Source organism: Rissa tridactyla, chromosome 3 (assembly GCF_028500815.1).
Source record: "Rissa tridactyla isolate bRisTri1 chromosome 3, bRisTri1.patW.cur.20221130, whole genome shotgun sequence".
Lineage (NCBI taxonomy): Eukaryota > Metazoa > Chordata > Aves > Charadriiformes > Laridae > Rissa > Rissa tridactyla.
In genome coordinates this window covers 111564141-111590807 of record NC_071468.1, presented here as the reverse complement: position 1 = coordinate 111590807, position 26667 = coordinate 111564141, and the positions used below count along the sequence as shown (strand labels likewise).

The following is a 26667-nucleotide window of genomic DNA, read 5'->3' as shown; positions in this document are numbered from 1 at the left end:
TGGAGGGCTATGAAGATTGACAATGGAATGGAGCATCTCTCTTATGAGACGCCTGGGTCTGTTTAGCCTGGAGAAGAGAAGATTGAGAGGGGATCTCATCAATGCTTATAAATAACTAAAAGGCGAGTGTCAAGACTATGGGGCCAGACTCTTCTCAGTTATGCCCAGGGACAAGATAAGGGGCAATGGGCACAAACTGGAACACAGGAAATTCCATCTCAACATGAGGAAAAACTTCTTTACTTTGAGGGTGGCAGAGTGCTGGAACAGGCTGCCCAGACAGGTGGTGGAGTCTCCTTCTCTGGAGACATTCAAAACCCACCTGGATGCATTCCTGTGCAACCTGCTCTAGGTGACCCTGCTTTGGCAGGGGGGGTTGGACTTTTTTTAGAAAAACTAGAAGTTATTTAGTTGCAGATATTTCTAAAACATTTGGCCCCTTGACTTTAACATGTTGCCAATTTTTTTCTGTCCTGCTGGTTTTGCTTTGTCTCTATTCTGGGGTTCAACTTTTCACACTGTATCAGGTGCTTGAAGATCCAAGTAGTAAACAACTTACTTTGAAAAGAGAAAGAATGCTGTCCTTGCCCAGCATAAAGCCATATAGGACAAATTTTATACTTTATTCCATGTGAAACCATCTTGCTTTTGGTGTTCGATCTGTCACATTTTAGGCAGGTGCTTCTGGCCATCCACCAGCCATCCACTCTGCCCTACCTGAGCTCCTTGCACTTTGCCAGCCTTAGCTTCTGGATTTTGCTTTCCATAGGGTCACAGTTCGCGAGTGTTGTAATTGTCCACTGACAGTTGCGCATGCTAGCCAATACACTTCTGACATCACTTCTTAACTTCCTTCTTTGGCCTCATGGTTAAGAGGTGAGATGATGACATCATCCTCAGGAGGGCTGTCATGTCATCAGAAGTACCATAAAGTTTAAGTCATCAATGAGGCAGGGGAGTGACAGGTGAAAAGGGAAACTGAGAGGATTATTTTGTCAAATGATCAAATGTGGGATTGTGATTTTCCAGGAACTGCTGCAGTGGGAATTAGGGGCCGTGCAGGAGGCACTGGTCATGTACCAAAATGCTCATCTGTAACGATAACACGCTTATCAGCTCTCCTGCTGTCAGGGCTTGCATTGCATAACCAAACTTGATTTTGAACCAAGTACTTTCAGACTTGGTTTTGTGACAGATACACTGTTTCCCCCCTGCCCCCTACTGAAAATACAGTCCCAAAAAAAGGGGATCTGTAGCCAACAAACTACCAGACAAGGTTTTTTTTCCTTCTCACAATATAACAAGTCTTGATGATGAAAATTCTCAAAAGAGCCTTTCTTTTTCCTCTAGATCCACATCCAGCCTTGCAAAACCATGAAAACCTCACTGCTTTCTTTATATCCTAGGAGCCCTTTCCACAGTCAAAACTCAGTTCTCTGCTACAAAATACTTGGCTACTGAGAAAGAGAGGCATCTATTCACTCCTATGATTCAAAAACAGTCAAATCAAAAGAGCGTAGGAATGCTTAAATATAGGAACAAGAGGGGCTAAATATATCAACCCTGCTGGAGATCCACTTGTACCAGTCCAATCTCATCAGAAAGTAATTTAGCTCCAAATCTGTAAATAACCAGGCTTGAGCTCCCTAAATATAATCTTAGAAAGCTTAGAAAATCTTGAGCCCTGATAAAGCAAAGCAATCACAGTGTATGAGATTAAGGGCATAACAGTGAAATCATCAACATGTTCTTTCTCCAGCCAAAGCCCAGAATTCCTGCGTAGGCATGTTCAAACACAGACCTGTGCTCTGCTCAGGCAAAATACATCCTGGTGTTTAAATGCACACACATACAAGAAATGGGAGATCATGCACAACTCCTTGGAAGACCTCTCTGTCCTGTTTTGGACTGAAACGCCAAAGCTAGCTTTTCATCAGTCTGGTAAATCTATGCATGCCTAGCAAAGCTTTTGCCCAGAATACTGTTTTCAAAGCACAGCCAATCAAAAGCAAGTTGACCATTATTATTTGTTTAGAACAAAACAGTACGAAACAGCCTTTGAGAACTTCAAACAAAGCTGCTCTACTTCCCAGGGTATAATCTTTTCTTTACTATTCCTGCAACTTTTGCAAACTAAAACAGCAGTCTTAATCCTGAAGAGGAAAAGGCATTTGGAAACCAGCTCCTTCTGTTGAGAAGGTTGTTGCTTTCTTCTCAGCCTCACGGCTGCAATTTCTACATCAGACTCTCTTCCGATATTGAATTATCCTCGCAAACAGGTTCTGAAAGTTATTGCTCAGGGGTTGTAAAGCAGCACATCTTGATTAGTTCACTGTATTGTTACCTCCTTAATATGCAAACTAGTCCCTCTTTCTTGTAGCTAGCAAAGATATAACAGGTATAGTCAAGATAATAGGAAGACAAAGAGATACTTTGTATAAAGTTTTTTCTTATGGTAGGCTAAGCATGAAGTGCTATAGAGCTCAGCTTGAAGTTCATTCTGTGACTCCACTGAGACAGTAAAGTGTCTAAAATCAGTTTTATATAGAAGTAACAATATTTGGTGCTTCTTACTGTGACAGAAAAAATCTTCACTTCTTTGCAGACCAGGGTATAAAAGTGGTTGTTTTGTGGGTGGCTCCTGGTGAATGAAGGTACGCTCTGTCCCTTGCTTGTTGTTACGAGAAGCAGGTTTGCTGGGCTTTGAAGTCAGAAAATTCTGCACTATCTCAGGTACTGTCATGAGTTCAGGCTGTCATATAAACTGGATGAAAAGGGTTTTAATCCTCCCTCAAAAAAGAGGCCGATGGAGGACTGTGAGCAGGCTGTCAGGAGGATTGTCGGGAGGAGAGGCAGACCCTGGCTGCTTTCTCCCACACCAGTGAACCGACGGGGGAGGCCTCTGTAGCCTTTGCCCAAAAGTTCCCCTCTTCAGCCCTTGTGTATTAATTTTGCTGAAAAAAAGTGAGATAATCCAACCCGCTGCTACTTCTTTTTTTTCTCGCTCTCACTAGGTCTCAACTTGCTTGAGTATTTGAAGTGGTAGAATGTACCCAGGTCAGGGCATTTTTTTGAAAAGTCTGTGTGTATCATTTAAAAGGGCACTTTACCACTTCTCCCAATTCAGCCTGTGCAGCAGGTGTGGATCCTGCGCCTCCAGCTGAAGGGCACCTGTTTGCCCTCCCCAAGGCTTTCTGTAACAGCGAAGCAGGCACAAGGGTGCAAGTCTGTTCAAGAACTTTGGCCTTCAGGTGTTTCCACGCTGTCTTCTCATTCCTTCTCATGTGCCGAGCGGTGAGGATGCCTTAATCTGGCAGCACAGATTTCAGATCTCTCTGATCTTTTACCTCTAGACTCCGTATCAGGTGATTTGCGGGGAGAGGTGAGATACTGGTTTAGGATAACCTGTCTTAGAGGCATTTTCTTTGCAATTCCATTCTTGGGGATTTTAGTGATTACGGTTTAGGCTAAGGACTGTACTTGTTCTGGATTTAAAGTACAGTCATCCTTTGAATGCCTGTGATAATAAGTTCTTCAGGCAAAACTTGAGCTGTGTGGAACAATGATAATGTTTAAAAATACATTTGGCTTAAGCAAATGATCTTTTCAGTCTTGCTTGCTGTGAGGGCTGACTTAGTCTTACTCTTGTGGGCTGATTTGTTCTCAGAAATATATTGTTACTGATAAATTTAATGATCAAGATTGTGTTGAAATCCTTGAAACAAGTCGAGGCACAGAAATGAATCCTGCACATACAGTCACAGGAAAAAAAATTCTCTTTAATGACTTGCATCAAGCCTGGGCGATTAATCAGTGAATAGGGTGGTTTACTGCAGTCTTTCTCTTATCTAAGCAGTTCACTCTCCTGGTTTAGGCTGAAGGCTCTTATAAAACTCTCCCTGGTACTTCTAAGTCAGGTTTGTTAAAGCAGGAACATTGTCATTTATTCCAGTTTTGTATCTGCTATCTTTCTTTACATCTTCTGTAAGGACATGCATATCTATGTGACATTATCTGAGGAACTGGCTTAATGTTTATGATTTCTACATCTGGAACACTAATATAGTTAACGGATGTGATCGGCTTTGCAAAATCATTAAAATACTACTTTATTTTATTTCAGTTTCATGTTCAAATTTCTGAATGGGAAAAGTGTCCCTGGTAACTCAGTAGAAAATGCTTCCCTCAAAATATTCTTGGTGTCAAAATGAGTGTAGTCTCACTGGAAGTGTTACAGCACTGTAATCCCTGAACATAGTCATGGATGTTATTTTAGAACTGCAATTAAACAGCATTTCATCTGCATCCGTCTAAAAAAAATTCTTTGTAAAACTAAACTTAGGTTTGCTGTGACAAAGAGTATATCATCCAATTCAGATTCGGAAAACGAAGTATTTAATGGAGGAACTACAGTCTGTGGACTGAAAGGAAGTATTTTCGCTGTTGTGTTGAAAGCTGAGCAAAAATTAGATTTTTTTCCCTAATGGAAAGTTTCAGTATTCAAATATTAATATTTGAACGAAGACAGAAATATTAAAGAATCTTGAAGTATAAAAGGCGCAAAAGTTTTTGCAAGTGAAACTCCTGCCTTAAAGGGGGGGTATTATGGCTATGTAACTTGACCAGAAGGTATGATGTATTTGAATGGCTCTCAGGAGGCAATGATCTGTTATAAGGAAATGTAATTCAATGTTGAACTGAGAAAGCTGAAACAATTTTAGTTAGTCCAGTACTAAAATACTGTAAATGAACGTGTAATCAACTCTGCCTGCTCTACATATCGTTCTCTAGATCCCACCCTTACATAAAAGCCAATGAGGGTCAACTCTGTGTCCATGTATTTCTCTTCACAATTTGAAAAAAAGCTTTCAAGGACTTGCACATACCTACAAGAACTTTTTTAAAGAATTCTGTTTCAGAGTTATTTCAAGAAAATGGCTGCATTCAAGAATTAGCATGCTGTGGAAATCATTTATCCCTGTTACATAAATTTGGCAGAGGTGTTTCTTAAAACAAGCATTTTGCATAAGCCTATGGAATTCATTTACTTCAGTGAAATTAGTGGAATCCATTTCATTAGGTCTAGCATGTTTTGTTGTAGAAAGCCTTTGTGCTGGCGGCCTGTATGCTTTACATATTCTGTTATGCAAATATGACAATTCACCACAGACTTTGCCCCATTCCTGCTGCCCCCGTTACAGTTTACCCTTCAGTTTATTTACTGCAGACGAATCTACATACCATGAACAGTCTCTCAAACCTAGCAGCTTTTGCCCACAAAAGCAACATGAGCTGGTTTTACTGTTATTCGCACATCAGCGATATTGTGTTCAGCATATCATGCGCAAAGAGAATTCCCATCCCAGTGAGTTTAGAGTCTGAAAAGTAGCAGGCCTGATGCTCAGTTCCCACAAAGTGACATAATCCCATTCAAGCCAGTGAACTCTCTATTACACAAGTGAAGGGTCTTGCTCATTGTTACAAACAGGTGGAAATTTTTTTTAAAATAGCAAGACTTGGAACAGGCAAGAGGATAGTGTTTTGTATCAAGCTCTGCCATAGTACAAGAAGAGACAAAGGCCTGGTCAGAAAATACAGAAAACAATTCTATTTAATAGAATAAAAAACAAAGTCATACCCACAGGTAGCTCAGAGTCATGTCAAGGTACATGTCTGCTTCTGATCTGAACTCTCCAGGCGCCCTGTTTTTCCCCATGCCCACCCCCACACTGCAATTTGGACACAAACAAAAAAGCCTCCCTGTGCAGTCATCCCGGTGATATCAGATGCCCCTCCCCGGCAGCCCTGGGTGACAGCCCAGCCCGTTCACCCTGCGTGTTTGGCATGTTGCTTGCATGGGGTTGGGATCATGCTCATTGCTCATCTTCCTTGTCCAGGTCAGATGTAATTCATCCTGTGTAATTCTGCTTCCTGTGGCAGATTCGGTTTGACAGGGTTTTCTCACTTTCTGTTTCATGCTGCTAACTTGTCTGTACAGACATAGGCACCACTTAGTGCAAATACATCTTTTATCTGCAACATCTTTGGGATATTTTTATCATTGGTGGTTTGCTAATTTCCCACGATCTCCCTTCTCTGTAGCACATTTTAAATGTAGCATGTCCACATTACAAAATTCTTCCTCCTCCTCTTCTTCATATATTTCTGTACTACGTTATGAGAAATCTAGGACAAATAGCATAATAATAATATATAAAATATAATTCAAAATTTTGCCCAAATAAAACATAAACCAATTCTTCTTAAAGTATAATCTTACTGCAAGAACGCATTATCCTCAGTTCTTTCAAAGTTACAGTACAAGTTCATGTGACATGTTTTGGTTACCCCGGAGATGTTCCTGTTCAGAATCTCACCAGAATGCAGATGCAAATGTTCCCAAAGTTTGGAAAGGAAAGATCACATCTGTAATATTGCTTTACATATATGCTGTCCTTTGCTAATTGGAGTTCCTTCCTTGTTTATTTTGCTGGCATTTTGAATTCCCAGGTACCTTTCGGTCTGCATAGCTCAGCTACTGGAATTGGATGTGCAAACCCAACCCCTGCCAACACCAACCAACCCCACCCTCATTTCAAACTGCCTGATTGACTTATCCACCTGTCCGGTTTACATGACATTGCTAATATCCAACTCATCATAAAGGTTACATTCTCAGTTTGTAAAAGCTGACACATCTTCATGGAAATCTTGACCTACAACTGCCAGAACCCAAACTGAAGAGCTGCCAGGGTGTACCAACCAGCTAGCACACCGAGGAGCTACACGCAAGCTGCCATAGACTCCTGGATCAGGAAGGTTCCTCTGTAAACCATAGAGTATATCCTAAACTGCACTGTGTAGGCTGTATGGAAACACCTGAGTGGGATCCACATGAGATAGCAGTATAGCTATGCTAACATTATACTCCACCCGGGCTAATACATCTCCTGTGAAACCTACGCAGAGCTGTATGGTGACTCCAATAGTTCAGCTAAGCGGATGTGTCTACGTGGCACTGCTTGGTGCTGTGTAGAAATGCTGTGATCCTACCTGTGATTTCAAACACATCACCCGCTAAATATTCTGCCCCATCATCGCTGAAAGAGTAGGTCACTGCTGAGGAATAGAGTCCAGGGTCGCTTAGGAAATCATCATGTTTCCTGGATCTGTGTCTTTTTCCTCCTTCACCAATCGTTCAGCAGTAGCAGCTCTATAACCTGGGTGGGAAGTGCCCTTCTCCCTCTCTCAATACTTCCCCTGAGTGGTTCTTCTGTTCAGTTCGTGGCCGTGTTCCAAGACCACCACCTCAAAGACGTGCTTTCTGCCTTCAGCAGCAGGGGTGTCTGGGCACATTTTCCCTAGTTTAGAACGTGCCTGGCACCTCACATTTGTCACAGCGTTGCTGATTCTGTTCCTATTCCCAGGTCAAGTGCCAGATTTCTCAATTTTTCTGCTGCTTCCATCCTTATCCTGCTGGTGATGGCCAAATGTGAGGGCCACCAGTTTCACAGAGCCACCCAACCTCTCACAGCAATAATAATACCACAGTGGACATACAGTAACACAGTGTCCAAAGGGTGACACTTGGACATGCTGTGCTGGGTACCAGAAGGTGGACAGGAGTTAACCACTGACTTATCCTGTTTTCCAAAAGACCTACCAGGCTCCAAGCTAGGCCTGCCCTAAGGCACTGGAGTTAAAAAGCAAACGAACAATTGAATTCCTACATTTAGATTGCGAGTCCAGACGTTTCGAATCCAACCGGGATCTTTCATCAACGGAATCTGAAAGAAACAAAGAATAATGAGGAATAAAAGAGTTAATTAACTATGCACAGAAGTTAATGTATCCAGGCCTCAATTATGGGCCTTGAAACCCAGCTGCTCTAATGAATACCTCTCCTGTGATTCCTTTGTACGCCACCTTGCCCTTGTGTCATCCCCACTTTATATCTGTACTGAGAGATGTTCTCAATTCCCTCTTTCCACCATCTCAGTTTTCAGGGGTTTTGCAGCAGGATTTAATCCTCTGCTAGTAAGATCTGTATCATCGGCTAGAGAGAGAGCTTGGAAGCAGGAGATCCCTGTGAGCGCTGAAGAAGCGTGGACCTCAACAAGCTCTGTTTATTCTTTTGGGAGATGGGGATGCCCAATGCAAAGGACAGGGGCAGAGCTGTAATCCCACCTTGCTGCCTAGGGAAAAGATCTTTTCATATGGCAGCATCCCTAGATCTGTTCGTAGTACAGGAAGACCTCTAATACCCAGTAGGACAGGAAAAGGAATTCTGTAGGACAAGAAGAGCACATTTCAGCCCCTTTGAGGCAACCTGGAGTTCAGCAGCTGTTTAGCAGAGCCAGGACTTCATTCCCTGAGTAGTTCCCTCCTGACAGGCAGCACAGGAGCCTCAAGAGAGCGGGTGTACTTTCAGAGCCAGAGCCCCAAAGCTGAGGTGGCACACAAGTACTGTGACAAACCGCTTTCTGAGTACTCAGAAGTAGGAATGAATGATGACTTTCTTTTTCAAGAAGCCACAGCTGCAAGACACGTTGAAATAAATGACTACCTAGTAAAAAGGGTAAGCTTCCAGTGTTGCTGGAGATGATGGGACTCGTTTAAAATAAAAGGAAAAGTTATGGAAGAGAAATTCTGTACTGCATTTTATACTATTTTTGATTCCATAGTGAAATTTTACACTGAAAGGACTAATTCTACAGGATTGATAACTATGATGATACGAACAAATGATTTGAAAGATTTCCCTTTGGTGCATAGAAAAATTCACATTCAAATATGGCCAGGTTTGCTGGTGGTGTGCGTTCTGAAAACATTCATCTTCCCTCATATTCAAATCTCAAGATCTTTCAAGCACAAATACCAGAAAAAAAAAAACCAAACTCATTCTACTTTTTATCATTCTCAAGTTATATGACACCCAGAAGACTGTGCAATCTTACTGAGCAAGTAGAAATGGTATGAAATGATTCCTTTTCTGAATTCTCTCTCATTTAAATACAGGTAGTGAAACAACAAATAAGGAGGAATGAGAAATAGAAAAACAAGCATTACAGAAATAAATTCTCCCAGTTGTGGTAGGTGCAGTTCTTAAGGGTTCCATTAATGTTCATTACACTCACTCACACACTCTGTTATATGTATAATTAGAATAACATTTCATGTGGGTGATGTGAAAAGTAAGTTTGGGGTGGCACCGTCAGGAGAAGACAGTAGAGGTCTGGCACAGAGCCCTTCTCTGTTCACAACAATACCTTGCGCTTGAGCATTCCATTAGGGATTGCACCACACTATTCAAACACCATTTACAAGTCTTTCAACAACCTTATAAGCCAGGAGGTATTATTAATTCCATTTTCCAAATGAAGAAAACTGAGCTACACCCTGATTAAATGACTTACTCTGTGTTACAAAGGAAGCTTAGCATCAGAATTAGAAACAGATCTCTTTCCATATGGCCCATTGTTTTAACAACAATCCTGTCCTTTCTTTCTATTATCAGAAGCAGAACAAAAATACTGGCATTATTGCACCAATAATTAAATAAACGGAAATACTCTCACAGGCTAAATTATTGACTGAAATATAGATGTGTGTTGCATGCAAATGCTGGGTTTAATATAATTACATTTTCCTGTTGTCTGTACCTGTTTGTGTTTTAGATGCATCTTGATGCTTTGTTGACCAAGATGGTGGCTTGAAGATATCATAGCATTGACTGCTTAGGGATAACATTAAATATTTAGAAGATGAAATATCATATCAAATTCACAGTAAGTGTTTATATAGTTGATGTTTGTATTTCTGGTGCATACAGAATACATATGGTGTATGTGTTCTATATATAGGGCAAGTTTCATCCTATTTTACACAGTCTGGGATGTGGGTCTCAGTGTATATCTTTAGTCTTTGTCACTTTTTGAATTCTAGGAGCACTTGCACCTCTCAGGGAGCGGTGCCAGCCTCGTCCATGTCTTGACCATGTAAGAAGGAAACCCAGATGTGTGGGCTGGATGTAGTGTTTGGGGAACAACTGGGTTAATTCCCTGGAAAATGCCTGCCCCACAGTTTGGCTGGAGCCTCCGGATTTCCCAAAGTAAATCAGCTGTGCAAAACAAGAACCATTTGGGGTACCAATCTGCCAGCTGTGCACACAGCTGGGTCCAGAATAGATGCTTTGGGGTGGGCTGGAAGGAGTGGCTGTGAAGGCAGGCAGTACACAAGGAGGTGACACCTTCTTACTCCAAACATCAGGGACATGTTGGCGGAGTGGATCAAGGGTTTTCAGTATTAATTCATCCCTTCTTCCTCTTTTCCCAACCTTTGCAGTCTTTTCTGGAGCCCATCCAGCTAGAAAACAGCTCATATGAGTAGATTTCTTTTCAAATATCTGTATTTATGTAAGGATTAGACTGACCCTCTCTTTCTTTTTTTTTCTTTCTGTTTCTTTCTCCTTCTTTCTCTCTTTCTTTCTTTCCCTCACTTTTGTTTGCTCTTGCTCTCCCTCTCTCTTTCCTTCTCTTTCTTTCTTAAAAACAATCAAAGTTCCTGATAAATCACATCCACAATTAAATTAATAAATCTCAGAAACACAATAATAGGAACTGCCACAGGAAAACAGTACGTTTCATTAGCAGAAAAGTCAACAGTGTGTTGCAACAGCGTTGGTAATTGTACAATAGTGCTGCTGCCTGTGCATTCAGTTCCTCTGAAAAACAGTGGTCAGAGACGGTCCTGTAAAACATTCTTTGTGTGCTGGTGTAACAACCACGCGACTCTCCAGGATCCCTGCCAGCAGTTTGAAAGTACAGTTAATGTCGCAGTTAAGTATTTGATCTTTAGAGTTGTCTAATCTCTGCTCCTGCTCGCATTTGAAAAACAACCCTAAGGAGCTTTCATTCAGTCCTGCAATTAGTGGAAAAACCTAGTATTTATTGAATGATACTTTGTCCATTGTTTAGAGTGACTGTTATAAATCAACTGTCTTCCTTTTGTATTTACTAGGCTTGGAAATGCAAACTGACATGAGTAAAAATGATTTTAAAGCAGAAACAATGCGTCAAACCTTTTTTTCAGCTGTGCCGGTCTCTGTAGTCACCCTGCTGACCTTAGAGAACAAAGCTAACGTAGGGAAAAGATGACCTTGCACTTAAGCTAGTGAAATAGGACACAAGGGCTATTCCTGTACAAGAAAACTGAACAGTCATGGCACAGGAGGAGGTGCTGGGACACTCTGGTCTGTGCCCTGACGCTGGAAGAACAGCCCTTGGCACGGCTGGAGCGCCGGCCAGCTAACGGCTCCCAGTTTGGGAATGAGCACCGAGCATTTCCAACAGGCATCTGAATGGGGTCAACCGGTTTTGAGGGCTGAAGGAGCTTAATAGCATGGAGGTGACTAGATCGCGCCAGGCAGCATCAAAGCCAGAGGATGGGCACCGTCACTGTTTACTTCACTAGCACCAATGTAGCCAGCAGGTACAGATCTCCTCTGCAGCTACCTGAGCTTTCTTCCTTCCAGGAGTGTGAACGTATCACAAGCCTTTGTTGTTCAGTTCTCCTGATGTCTAATAGGAATAATATCCTCCTAAGCTTCAGGGTAAATTCATTAATATTAATAAGAAAACTGTAACTTGTGGTGCAAAGCAAAATTTGCCTTTTAATCCCTAAAGAGAGGCTGTATGATCCCATCTTGGCCAGTCTGGCAGCATTAAGCCAAGCTGTGCTTTTCCCAGCTAAACATGAAGCATTTGAGAAGAGATTTCTTGTAGCTGACAGAAGATGGAGTAAAACAAGAGAAACTTCGGAGACAACAGATATTATGGCATGATATCTGCAGTAGAACAGATTAGTCTATACGTCATACTCTCACTAGAGTGAAAAATATATAAAAATATTGCAAGGAAAAAAAATATGAAAAGGTGGTAACTGTAATCCATGGCTCCTTGGGAAAGATATGGAAATGCAGTGAGCATGAAATGCAACAGGAAACATTTAGGCATTAGGAAAATTTTATAATACCAGGCAAAGGCATGGCTTGCCGGAAGAGGCTGACATCTGTCAGAGCAGGCTGAACATGCATTTGTCAGAATGTTTTAATTATAGTTGGATTTGCCTCTAGGCATAGAAATGGACCGGACGATCTCCCAGTCTGTTCCAGCCTTGTATTCTATTATTCTGTGATAAAGTGACACGTCAGGGTGAGGCTGCATTTTCCGGAGCTCTTTCCTCGCGGTGCAAAAAATTCAGAAACTGGTGGTGAAACCCCTGTTACATGAAATTTTTTGAATCTGACTAAGAAAATAGTGCAGAAACGAGCTGTAGGAAAGCATGGCAGAGTAGCCAAGGGGTGGACTGGGTGATCTAAGAGGCTCTTCTGTCTCAAACTTCCGACTCAGTCTCACGACATCACCTGACTGGTGTTTAACTCATCACACTGATGCAACATGCTGTAAACAAAGTTACTCATTTGTGAGTTACTCAGGTAATTTAATTCTGGTTCCTACACTAATCATGCCTCTTAATGTAGTTAAGCACACACCGTATGTGTGCTTCGTTGCTGCTAATACCAGCTAGAAACACCCTATTTCTTGCCTTGGGGAGCACGTGATTTTAAAAAACAATTTCTGTGTAATTATAAGACCCAGCTCTGATGCCCAGAGGTGATTTACATTTTCTCTGTAGTGTGGGGGCCTAGCGCAGAGCGGCTGATCTGTTCTTTCACAGACACCCAGAGCCAGTACCTTTGAGGGGGGGATGCTATCTCCACTACAGACCATCTTTTAAGCAACGAAGAGGAAGGAGGGCCGCCTTCTTTTAAGATAAGACGACAATCCTAAATTTAGCGCATGACCAAATCACCTTTCTAAATGACCTAAAGAAAAAAAATCATTTCCTAGTATCTAGAATAGTCAGGTTTGACTGACTGGAGAGGTGTAGCTAGAGTCAGGTGAAGCTTGGGACATCAGTAAACAATGTCAAAGAAATGTAACTACTGAGAGCTCCATCAGAAACTGCAGCAGTGAGTTCCTGGTCAAATGGCCTGACGTCTTAACCCACCATGCCAAATAATTGCGGTCTACATTTACTTTCTACAAGAAGGCTACCAAAATACAGCCAACTGGTCTGCAGGAGACCACATGGGGGGCTACAGCACATGGAGATCAGCACAGTTTAAGTACTTTGCAACAGGAAAAGCATAGTCAAGCTTTATCATATGAAGTGGAGGAGGCCCAACAAAAAAACAGTTCTGTTTTAGCACCTCACTCAAACTTGGCCTGCATCGTTGCTTTCAAGTCAAAGGAGCCCTTGTGCTCAAGCACTTTGGTAGTTCTGGGGTCCCAAGGCATCACATGGAGAGAGAGGCACAGGTATAGGGTGGGAAGATCCCAAGCAGCTTGGAGCCTCCTCGCTTGCGCAGCCCTCACAGCCTTCATTGCTCCAGGGACAACATGGGAGCCGCGGCAGCTCCTCCAGTAAAAGCACGATGTTCTCCCTGCCCCATCACTGCTGATAATACGGATAGATGCATTTTTCACTACCTCAAGTTCCTAAATTATTTTAAAATCTAGACCTATGCTGAATGCTTTTTAATAATCCGGCATCCATGGCATTTCTGTGCTGGAGCTCCAATCTTCTTGCTAAGCGTCAGTGGGAGATGATGACCTGCAGGACTGCTGCAATCTGCAGCAGAGCCCAGGCAGTGGTTTGATTGATAACCACATTTGAAAGTGAGTTCGAGCAAAGGTAGAAGGATCACTTCACATCAGTTAAATTATTTAGCCAGGCACCTTGCTGAGGATGTCTCAGCACTGGGTTAATGTGTGAGACTCCAGCGCAGGTCTTTGAAATACACCCATCCATGTGCTTTAGGCCAGGTCTGAATTCCTTCTGCCGAGCTCCTCCCATTTCTTAACCCCTCTTAGTCACAGCGAAAATTATCAGCTGTTTATCTAAAATCTTATGACACATCTATTGATGGCTGATAAAACCCATTTCCTCATCTCCATCATTCGGCTGGAGGAGCGTGTTTGACCGCCGCCTCCATTGGCTGGCCTGGTGGCCCCACCGGCACGCCTGCTGCTTGCTTTTGGCGGAGATTTTAATGACTGCAGTTAACACCGCACTTGGGAATGTTCCTCTTAGGAACTCCCCCAGGCTACCAAAAGGTGTTTCATGAGGTGATGTTTCCACATCACCCCATCATCACACCCTCCCTCGTGGCCTCGGCCTTTCCAGACCCAGGGGCCTCCCAGCCCTCTCCTTTACAGGGCAACCTCACCCTCATGCCTGGAAATGGCGGCTGCTGGCAGCAGCTCTCCACCGCACCACCGAGGAAGGCCATACATACCATTCACCAGAGGAGGGTTAAAACGACTGCCTCCTCCTCCTCCTCACAGTTAGGGGCAGAAAGCTGGCCGGTAGTGGAGCTCCACAACGGTGGTATCCGTACCATACATGCCCTTTTGCATGTTGGGCTTAGCCTTGTGGCAAACTTTGGGTCGTCCCAACCCTCACTGTTACATACGAGGAGTTCAGAGCTAGAGCTGTCAGAATATGGGATTTGCACCCGTGAAGAATCTGGAAAGTTTTGGGGTTTCATGATAAGTAGAGAACAGAGCAAGCTGGTGCCTGCCCCATTGATACTCACTCTGAGACTGCAGATACCTGCTTAGTCATGTGCGCAGGGGACCCTCAGGAAGAAAAAAAGTCAGGAGCTATTAAGAAAGTCTTGATTTAGTTCAGACGTATTCTGGTCAAACAGGTACGGCAGCGGAGCTAAACGCGGAGCAGTCTGGTTTACAGGCTTGAGAAACTGGGTTTGTGACACACGCTGGATCCTCAGGCTCTGCGGCACCCAGAAGTACTCAGGAATAAAAACTGCTATAACTGCTGTGCTGCTGCCTGCTCTTAAAATAACACCGGGCACAGTCTGTGTGTGTTTTCACTTGCTGGTATATTTTGCTGTAGGTTGCATGCAAATACCTTACAGAAGCTTGTGGGGAGCTTTTGGAAAGGAGCGTTTCCCTGATTGTTTTCTGTGTAAATCTGGGCAGGACTTCCAGGAGTGGGGATGGGGTTAGGAAGATGACAGTCGCAAAACTGGGTGCTGCACGCGGAAAAGCTGTCCGAGCTTTTGGTGTTGTGAATTGAACCCTTTGTCCGTTTGTCTAATGCAGCTGCCTCTGCAGCGTGCCGTAGACGTCACAGCAGCAAGTGGGAGGTAATGGTCACATCTGGGGCCGACCTTTGCAGATCAGCTGGGCTTTTTATGCGCTCTGTTTACTCGCCTTGTTCGCTTGTAGACTCTTACTCGGAGGTCTTCCCTGTGGGTATCGTAGCTATTTCAGACTGCAGGTGATGCTTCCCATCCCCCTGCCCATTGATTTGTGGTAAGCCTCCCATCAGAATGCAATTTATTTGGAGCGGATTAAATTTTGCCACAGACTGAAGTTGCTTCGAGTCAGTACTGATATCTGCTTCTGTGTAAGTTACAGTCCAGAGTCAGCAAGAGTACCGACAGAGTAACGCACACATCAGGATTCAAGATCTGGCTTCACGACAGGTTTGAAAGAGTGATAACAAGCCTGCATTAAAGCGCAAGTGAATTAAAATATACAGGGTGGTTTTTTTCCACTTTTCTCTGTCCATCTAGGAAAAAAAATACAGGTAGGTTTACTATGATTCCTTCAAACCTTCCATGCCGTCAAATCTTAAAGCCTCACATGCACATTATTAACCACAGAAAAATGGTATCATTGTCTTATGAGTAGTCTTCATAGATTTCTTAAAGTGATTTTCTAGCCACAGCCTTTTAAGGAGTAAGTTTAGGTTATTTCGTAGAATGTGGGTACATCTGTAATATGGAGAGGCCAGAACCTGTGTCCCAAGATCATCTTTCTGGAGTGGAAACAACAGGAGAGGAAAAACAATCCTACATCTGAGGGGTGGGTGAGGAAGTTCGGAAAATTCCATTGGGGCTGGCACTATCGCAAGCTTTCTGTGCTCTGCTGCACAACCCAGCCAGCCTCACTCGGCTTCTGCTTTTTTTGAATATAAAATAGAGAAAACAGGATCAACCTCAGACTACTGTTACGAAACTGAATTTCCCAATGTTCACAAAGGTTCTGAGTTCCTTGGGTCAGCACACAGGGCTCACGTGTGGTAAAGACTACGTATATGTAAAAGTAAACACAAGTTCATAAATAGACTTTGGAAGCAGTTCCCTACTGGATTTTATCCAGGAGGTCAGAAAATAAGGAGGAGGGGAAAGCTAAGGATGTCTTTCATTGCACGTGATTTGTTTTTCTCACTAACACTACACACTGTTCAGGACTATTTCTAGGAAGAAGGAGGCAATCATAAAAACCAATCAAAATACACTACGGCTTTGCTGATTAGTAGATAAACAGCACGTGCTGAACAAGAGGAAGTTTTTGACTCACATTCTTGGGCAGAAGCATCACAGAATGCAATGTGGTATTAGTCCTGGGGCAAAAGTTTAGTATTTGTTGATACAGAAAGCTTTAAAAGTCTTTAGAAATATTTTAAGACATGTTAATAATCCCTTGAGCTTAAGCAGGCTTTAATTAATACTAAAATAATTGGATTGGCTTTGAAATTCGTCCACCATGTAACAATATCACACTTTTAGAGGTTCACCTGCCTCTCCTCCTACTTCCTTTAGTATTTTGGCTAAACCAGGCTCAGTGGCCTGGCATCTATTGCTCTCTTTTGTTAAATGTCATATAGTTTTTATCCAGGCAGCGCAATGCTATGGGTGAAACTTTACAGATCCCCAGCTGTAGAGAATGCAGTTACATCGCCAGCGGATGCTCTACACAGGGCTGGCTGGCCCCAGAATAGAGCAACAGGTCCTATCACTAACTCCAGGTGTTTATTTTACGCTCCTGAAGATGCCGTTGCTGCTCGGCTGGCAGTGAAGCAGTGCTGGATTGATGCAGCAGCAACCAGCTGCCCTCAGGAACACTTTGGGACTCTGTTCTCTGGATTTGTAGCTTAATAACGACATGGAGAGACAGGACTCAAGACCTGCACCACAAACCTCTCCCAGAGACCAGCAACATGACGGAGGACACCAGAGGTCCACCTCTGTCAGTGGAGGCTCCTGTGTGGTGTTTCTGTTACCTACACAGGGCTGGTCTTCCCCAGAGGTGAAATCAAGGAATTTGAAGCTCTATTTTGTGAATCATTTTTATCGAGTATGTTGGATTTTAAAGGTACTCCTGCGTTCAGATGGATGCATGTAGGCAGCGTAGGATGAGCTGAGAAGTTTCGTTGAAGTGTATGGCAGGGTGAGGAACATGCTGCCCGGCTGCTGTGAGGCCAGCGAGCGGTCAGGAGGTGTGTCTGCTCCAACACTCCCGCCGTCCTGCTTTCAGGGATGCTTGTCTGCGGATTTATTAAGGCTTTTTACAAAGCAGAAAATAAACCACCGGCATTACCAAGCAATAAGGCCACCGTTTTTCAATAGCCGTGAACTGGCAGAAGCTGGTTAAAGTGAGGAACTGCCTCTCCCTTGTGTAAATGTCGTGCAGATCCCCAGCGAGCAGCATCTTCCCTGACCTTAGCCGGAGCCTAAGCCGAAGCGAGCTTACAGTTCCCTCTGTAGGCAGTGGAGAGGTAGAGACGATTTCAAGGGCTGATTTACTCCAACACAATCATTGTCTTTCTTTAACTGGGGAAATGAGCCCTTCTGTAGGGATGTCCCTCTCCTTCCACTGTACACAAATGCGGTAAAAAAACCTGCAGCATCCTATTTCACTGCATCTGATGCAGGTGGAGACGAAATGAGTCCATGGGAAAGCAGGAGGGGGGAAGCCCCAGGGAACCAGTGGGAATTCCAGCAGTGGCTGGTACTAAGACTCCTTCCCCAGTTGCCATGCGAGGAAGGGCTAAAAGCTGATGGCCTTTGGCAGCCCTCCTCAGTGCAGGCTGAAGGCTCCCTCCAGCTCCTGCCAGAAGCTAAGGGAGAGCATTTCTGGGTTGGATGCAGCCCAGCTCTTGCATACATCTTACTTGGGTGCTCTGTGGAAGGGAAACCTTTTCCCCACCAGCCAGTGTCCCCATCCCTTCGGATCTGTGATCCCTCACCCCCTGACTCTGATGCACTCTCGCCGTTAACCCCCCATCTCTGCCCAGCCTTTCTTCCAAACCCAGCTCCGTCCCCTCAGGCTGTCCCACTAATAGCCCTTTCCTACTTATAGGCTAAAGGAAAAGTTCCCAGCCCATGCTAAAGCTGAATATCCGGGTCCTGCAGTAAGCGCTGGGTTAATACTTAGTTCATAATATTTTCATAGTGCCTGAGCCATCGCAGAAACCTCCCTCTCCCACCCAGCTGCCCAGAACCGCTGAGAAAACAGTTGGGAAACTCGACCATTGCCTCTCCTGCTGCGTTAACCTGTCACCCATTAGGGACATTCTTCCAGCAGGAAACTGGACACCTGCTTTGGGCTTCTTGCAGTCATCAAGTGTTGGTATAGTATGTCTGCCACAGCCCTATTAATAAACCACCCACCTTTTTGTCTGTTGCAGTTATGCCAAGATAAGATGCCATTCCCCTTCTACCATCCGTCTTCTTTGTGTTTCACGGGTCCCAACACAGCTTTCCTTTCTGTGCCATTTCCTGATCTACTGAGATTTGTGTAGCACTTACAAGAGGAGGAAGTATATAAAAATTAGTGAACTAGTCACATAAATAAAGTTACAGGAAACTACTTGTTGTCAGCTATACCATTAGGGCCTGACTATCCACAACCTACTACCCTAGGGGGAAAAAAGAAAGGGGGAGAGAGAGAGAAAGTATATTAATTTTGAGCAAAAGCTAAGCTTTATGGCACAGTTTATATCCAAATGTGTTGCTGCAGAAATGTTCTGTGTCCATCTTCGTGGACTCCTACTTTACAAGTCTAATACAGCTGCTGGAGGGGAGCAGAAGGGACAGGTGAAATGAAAAATAAAGCAAACTTCCTTCTTCCATGATTTTAGCTCCCTTCACTTAATGTTATTTTATACAGGGGTGGGAGGGGGGAAATATTGTTATGTTTATAATCTGTTTATTAAATTCATTACCCCTCTCACGCACAGCACGGCCTCCATGAATTTCCAAGTCTATTACAAAAGCTGTTATTAGCATAATCCCCTTTTAGCAGATGGAGCAACCGAGAAAGTTGCGGTGGGTTGCTGACACTCATCCAGCAGCACAAGGGAAAACAGCTTCGTCATCCCGTCTCAGGCCAGCACCGATGAGGCCAAGAGCTCCGGTTCGTTTCTCAATCTTAGCTGAGAGTCAAGTCTTACTTCACTTATATTCAAGTTTTGGCCTCTATTGCACACACAACATAAAAGTTCCAGGGGAAGGGATTTATGAGTACGCAAACATTTTTACCAAAGGTCATGTCTGTATTGCTTTAAATTAGCTCAATTGCAATGACTGTTGCATTTCCACTGACCTCCCCAAAATGCCAGGACTCGGTCAGTAAATCCAATTTAACTAAGGATATAAACACAGAGGACATTTAAATACCTATGGGAAAACCCTCCTTCAAGTTTAATCTGTTTTGGTTTAAATTAGGCTAATACAAATTCAGGAAACTTGTTTTTCAAGAGAGTGTTCATACAAATATTTCTTGAAATTTATTTATTTATTAAATAGCATATTTCCATTGAATTTTCTAAGTGTTCCTCTGCATAAAAGCCCCCCTGCAGGTGATCTCTGACTCATAAAAACCTCTAAGCAAAAGCTGGCAGACTTGGGGGGTGCTCGGACATTTATGATAAAGGGAGATCCCTGAACTCTAGAGATTTCTCAGAGATATTTACTGGGATGGAGATCCCACAAAGCCGCGGCTTGTACCTCTGCCTCCTGTTTCTCTGCCTTCAAGCACCCAAGAAATGAGTCCATGGGATCCTAAAATATTTCGGAAAATATAGAGCAGTCCATCATGATTTCCAGATTTTAAAGGAAAATTAATGATTTTATTAGCAAAGCTATGCAGAACTCCTAATTGCTTGTGTAAGTAAAAATTAACCTTGATATGCTTGATGATATATTATTTGCTTTTTAAAAGGTCCCCTCCATCGCGTGGCAGCTTGCTCTGTGGAGTGTTAGCATTGAAGCTCTGCTACGTGCAGAGAGTGAGCAAAGAGAATGGTGCGTTATACCCCAGCATAATGCAGAAAACCCACCCCTGAGACGTAAAAGTAAATAAATGAAAAACTTTCGTACTGGTTAGCAGGTACACGAAAATATGGGGATGTAAAGATGCATCCAGATTAACTGATTTATATTTTTTTTTAAAGGATACGTCCAATTTAATTGAGCGCGGTTGCTGCGGGCTGTTAGTTACCACATCGCCCCATCTCTAACCAGGGGAAGACAAATACCAGGCCTCAGCCATAAATAATGTGTGTGACCACTGGAGGTCACTTTTGGTTTAGAAATCCTCCACGTTAGAGGCCTTTTGACAGCAATACAACTGCTGAAAATGCAGAAAAAAGGCAAAACGGGGGTTTGCAACTTGTTCATGAAAATTCATTGCAAAATGTTTATTTCATTTTAGGATACTTTATAGCCTAAAAGGGCTTCAGGGAATTCTAGCAAATTCTCTTCATGAAACAGCTATTTTCACTAATTTTTCCATATTACAGAGTTTTGCAGTGTGGCTGTTTTGGCCTGAAAGACAATAACATTATTAAATCAATGAATTGAAAGAAAAACTGTAAGATTGGGTTAGAAAAAAACCATATTTTCTGTCTTTGTGGCTATGCAGACACATACTGGCTCTGCATTTAAAAGAAAATGTTAGAACTCTTCACCTGCTCCATGGATCAGCTATCTGCCTCTTACCTCAAAGGCTCCAAGTTTCCAGCTTTTGCCATTGAAGAAGAAGGAGCAAAGAAAAGCTGCGATGTTCTGGGCACTGCATTAATTTCTAGATTATTCCTGCAAAATCTTGCTCCCCTGAGGGGGTCATCCTTAGGCGATTGCGACAATTGCCGTCAGAGGCAGGCTGTGTCTGAATAAAAAAAGGTTTTTTAGCCCAGCCTCCATGTTCAGCCTCTTTCTTTTTGCGGTTTTTCTTGTTTGTTCAGGCTGTTATGGAAGGGGAGCTGCTTCCTGGCCTCTCCTGCTTGGGAGCACCTATGGAATCCCTTTATCCTTTGTGTTCCCTGTCTCCTGGGCAAAGGACAATCCGCTCACCCACTGGAGCAGTGCAGCTCAGCAGCGATGCCACAAAACCAGCCTTACTGCAAGATCAGACCAAGGCTTTTGTGAAATTCGGAAGACAGAAAGGAAAAGAGGAAGAGAGAGCAAGAGATTACAGAAACCACATAAATCCCTCCATCAGGTATTTTCTTCTTGGCCTTTCTGAAGGAATGGAAAATTTATCACGAATGGGCATGTCTCCATTGCCTGGTAACGGTGCCTGTAATACAGCGCCCGCTGTGAGTAAATGATTGCCCTTTTGTGCTGTGGTCTGTGGTTTTGATGATGAACTTCCTGAGAGACTGTAAAGATAAAAATCACAGCTTGCCACTTGTTGAAGATTTAAAGCACTATAACTTCTAAGTGGTACTACCGAGGGACAAACAGGCTCTTGACTCCTGCCCCTGCGCGCCATGGCCCTGCCCCAGAATGTCAGTTGCTGAAACCTAAGTAAAACTCAAGAGCAACCACACAAAATTCCCGCCCACGGGGGGAGTCTCAGGCCCCCACAGGACGCAATGCAAAGAGGCTCTGCAAAGCTGACCAGAGACGGTCCTTTGCTGTCGGCTTTGCAGGGAAACCATCCCAATACAGCAACAACGGCAGCGGCGCAGGCGTACAGAGAGCTCAGGGTTGGTGATGAAGGTGCAGTAGAAGATACCAGCTTCAGCTGGACCAATACAGACCATAGGTTAAATGAGAAATGGTTTCAGGAACTTCTTTTTCCTTCTGCACTCATATATATGACATTATACTGGTAATCTCTCAGAAAAATGGTGGCCGATTTTCCCCTGAGGGTGGCTGCTGGTACCAAAAGAGAGAAAATTAATTCTGAGGATGGTCTCAGGGTCACTTTCCCTCCTCATTTCATGAACTGCAGTCCCAGGTGGGATGTGCCACATTTCTAATACGCGGTGCATTTAAACTGGGAGCGTGGGGGCTTGAGCTGTAAGTCAGCGTGCCCTGTCAGGATGGGTGCATGCAAGGCATTTCAGTACAACGTATCCTTCTCTTCTCACTGCTCCTTCGCTCCACAGGCAAGCACAGCTTTGCTTTCTGTGCTCATGCTCACTTCCACACCTGTCTTTAGCCCTTGACATGATGATCAGAGGGCTGGAGCACCTCTCCCATGAGGACAGGCTGAGAGAGTTGGGGTTGTTCAGCCTGGAGAAGAGAAGGCTCCAGGGAGACCTTATAGCCCCTTCCAGTACCTGAAGGGGCCTACAGGAAAGCTGGGGAGGGGCTCTTCATCAGGGAGTGGAGCGATAGGATGAGGGGTAACAGTTTTAAACTGAAAGAAGGTAGATTTAGATTAGATATTAGGAAGAAATTCTTTACTGTGAAGGTGGTGAGACACTGGAAGGGGTTGCCCAGGGAAGCTGTGGATGCCCCATCCCTGGAAGTGTTCAAGGCCAGGCTGGATGGGGCTTTGAGCAGCCTGGTCTAGTGGGAGGTGTCCCTGCCCATGGCAGGGCAGTTGGAACTAGATAATCTTTAGGATCCTTTCAAACTCTAACCATTCTATGATTTTCTGATTCTATGATATATGCAGCTCCGTTTGCAATTTCTTAATTCTAGCTCTGTAAAAGCAATGAGACCCACAAGACCATTTGCTCCCATTTCCTTAACACCTGCCCCCCAATATAATTTCAAGCAAACTAGAAGACAGTTCTGCATTTTGCCGTGAATGTTCTTCTCCGATGATCTACCCAACTTGTGCCCATTGAAACCAGAGGACACGTGTTCTGGGGTGCCAACACGATGGTCCCATTTTGTGCACACCCTGTTATGGCACCCACAGCCTCGTGGCTCCCTGGGTGACAGCGGTGGGAAACGCTCAGCTGATGACAGCCCAGCCCTTATCTGCTGGTTGATTTGGAGTAGAAGCTCTTTGGGAGCCTGCAGTGTAAGCGTCAGACTTCTGCTGCTTTTCAGGAAGCTTCTTCTTATCTCCCAGAGACAGGGGACTTTAAATGGAAAATTTTTAACCTTCACCATGACTGGTAAGAGCTGGATAAATTTTTAAATGCAAAGTGGGTAGCAGGAAACAAATACATATCACTGCTGTCAGAAATCCCAGATTTTAAGGCAGCCCTGGTTCTTGGAGATGTGTTTGGGCTTTCTGCCTGTTTGGACTCGGTTTTTCTTATGTGCTCCACTTTTAGGAGTGTTTCACACTTGCAGCCCAGCTCTCAGTGTAGGTTATTGCTTAGCCACTCGGTCAGGGCTGCTGAAGCTCACCCTGGGCTGACCAGCCCTTAGCCCATGGCTTTGAGGTGGTGCAAACTCCTGCTCCAGGTGAGGTTCGGCAGTCACAGCCCACTACAAGGAGTAATTGGCAACAGAGAGGTTAACACTCCGCTTGCATTTACAGCAGCATGAGATAAATAAGTGTTAATAAAGCATTACTCACCATGCAGAGAAAGGTTATCATGCAAAGGCAGCGTAGGCAACAGGAACTGGGGGGCGAAGCAGCTGACAGCCTTGGCAGTATTTGCCTGTCACTTAGTGCCCTTGCAGCCTTTGGTCCCTGTGGACTCAGCTGAACTTTCAAATCTATATAAAGACAGGGCAGGCTCTCTGAGACATGATCTCCAGATACAGAAAGATCGCTGACCTCCGTCAGTCTGCTCTAAATAAAATGCAAAAGGACTTGGTCTCAGGTCAGTTCCCCTGAGAGGTGCTCTGGGAGCTCCGGGGTGAACCGCAGGGAAGGGTCTGGGTTCCATTTACTGCTTGTTTTTCAGTAGGTGGGAAGGCAGCACACGCGCTTGATGCTGAGGGCGAGCAGATCTGTGGTGAATACCTCTGAGACTTATTTACCCTTGCAAACATACCTCCTCCAGTCGCTGAAGTGTCAGCCCTCTGAAATGGGAGCAAGGGGCTGCAACTGGGCGGCACCTGCTCCCCGGGCTGCAGCTGCTGACCTGTGGGACATGTGGGGGGAAGGAGCTCCTGCCTCTGAAAAGCCTGAGGTCTGCTCAGCAGATGGCTGCAAAAAGGCCCAACAAAATATAAGAGCGAGAGTTGGGGTTCCTCAGTCTGGAGAAGAGAAGGCTCCAGGGAGACCTTATAGTAGCCCATAGTATCTAAAGTGGGCCTACAAGAAAGCTGGGGAGGGACTTTTTACCAGGGCATATAGTGATAGGACAAGGGGTAATGGCTTCAGACTGGAAGAAAGTAGATTTAGATTAGATATAAGGAAGAAATTTTTCACTCTGAGGGTGGTGAGACACTGGCACAGGTTGCCCAGGGAAGCTGTGGATGCCCCATCCCTGGAAGTGTTCAAGGCCAGGCTGGATGGGGCTTTGAGCAGCCTGGTCTAGTGGGAGGTGTCCCTGCCCATGGCAGGGGAGTTGGAATTAGGTGATCTCTAGGGTCTCTTCCAACTATAACCATTCTATGATTCTATGGAAACAGAACAAGAGCCCACACCGTAGACCCTGTGCATAGGGCAGTAGTTGAATCCTTGTGGCTGTAGAGATCAGCCACAGGTCAGAAAGCCAGGGGGGCACCAGATCCTTCAGTGGGCAAGGTCAACAGGCTGTGGCAGTCCCAGAGCCCACACTACTCCCGTCTGTGGGGACAGCTGGGAACCGTCCTGCTGTCAGAGCAGCTGGTGGCATCCTTGCTGCAAAGTGCAGGAGACTCAAGGAGATGGAGCCGTGGGGTGAGTGGGCTCTGGTCTCCAGCTGGTCTGAGCCGGCACAGCATCCGTGGGGGGAGAGCAGCCTCTGGCCCCAGCCCACTCTTCACAGTTTCACAGGATAACTGTTTTCTTGCAGTAAAAGTCTCACAGTGAGACACACACAGATGGTTTTAGCTTTCCAAAGAAACTGATGCTAATTAAATTGTTACTCCCACGGGAATTTGGTAAATCCAGGACTGACTGCAGCCCTGGAGAAATGACAGTGTTTTATCAATGTTTTATCCCAGGTTTGGCCTGGGACTGGGCAGAGATGATTGGTAGAAACTTGCCCTTGAGAAGTCAACGAGTCCTCTCCTGTGGCAGCATCAACTACAGCTGGCAGCAGATGGCAACTTAATTGCAGCAAGGCTTTGCATTTCTGGAAGGCTTCTCCCAGGGGACAGCAAAATACAATACAAGCTTCAGGTTAAGTTAACCTAAAAATGTTGGAGGTAGGAGGGAAATGAAGGTTACCACTCTCAAGTGTGCCCATTTACTTCAGGTACCCCATATGAGCGGCTCAGGGGGGATTTTCACAGATGCTCAGCCCTTGCGGTTCAGGTGGAATTTGTAGAAGTTCCTCTGAACATGAGGGTCTTGAGCCAGGATCTCAGAGAGAGCTACCTACAATAAGTGGAAATGCTGGAAAAGAAAACCTGAATTTTGCCTAGGGCCGTATGGGAAGTTTGTATTTGATTCAGAAATTTGCAGATTTCTTTGTGTCTGCTATGCTTTGACAGGCCCAATCCTGCTCTAAAATCTGGTGATAATGAGGGTGGGTGAGTGCTTTCAATGTCCCACCTAGATATTTCTGTAATTAAATGTGAACAGCAGTGACAACATTGAAAGAAACACCACCACGTGGAGAGTTTGGAGATGTTTTAATAATATTCTCTTTTCTCCAATGTGCTTTTCTTGCTAAATAAGTTACTGGCTTTCAATGCTCACCACAAAGCATGACTCAGAAAATCCCCCCCATGGCTCAGCAGAAGGACAGCAATGCCCAGGGATGCCAGGGGGCAAGTCAGGCCAGGCACCATGTCTCCATCCGAGATGGTCCCATCACCCTGCTGAATACGATTGCTCTTTGCCCCAGGCTGGAGGAGCAGAAATGTTCTCCACACATGGCCCAGCAGTGGCCGTTTGGGCAATCTTTGGTTAGAAGAGCAGCTCCACAGCCACCCTGAGACTCCTCCAGCCCAGCTGGTGGCTCTCCCTGGAAAGCCGGAGCCAAACAGGCCAACGTGTCTCCCCAGGAGCAGCCTCACACCATCCTGCACTGGCAAGACAGCTGCCTACCCCACAGGATTTCAAGCACATCCTTAAAACCAAAATAAATAACCCCTGACTGAACTGGTGAAACAAAGAAAAAGCTGGAATCCAAACGAAAAAGGGCCTTCCTCCATGTCCCCGCCAACAGCCCCATCCCTGCACATCACACTTGTGCCAGGCCGCCAACAGCAGCACCTGACACCAGCCCAGCTGCCAACACATGCCCCATGTGTCCCTGTCCCAGTCACCAAACGGGAAACTAGGTTTGCATGCCCAGCTCGCAGCCATCCGACCATCGCACCACTTTGCTGCAGTTGTTATTTATGGCCTGGCCTGGCTCTTTGGTGTTGTGTGGGCACGAGCCGTTGTGGCTCCACCACCTGGCTGGGTTACCCCAGCAGAGCAGAGCAAACAGGGTGTCACAAGGCCACCCCGCGATGCAGCCGTGTCCAACCACGGGGATGAG

General features: G+C 44.7%; 1 protein-coding gene across 1 annotated transcript in view; it reads right to left on the bottom strand.

The window, feature by feature from the left end:
* LPIN1 (lipin 1) overlaps positions 1–26667 on the bottom strand; it is an 83856-nt gene that overhangs the window by 54252 nt on the left and 2937 nt on the right. Inside the window, exon 2 of the mRNA XM_054195200.1 lies at positions 7731–7787. Within this exon, the coding sequence (XP_054051175.1) occupies positions 7731–7787 (57 nt within the window). The remainder of the gene's footprint in view (positions 1–7730; positions 7788–26667) is intronic.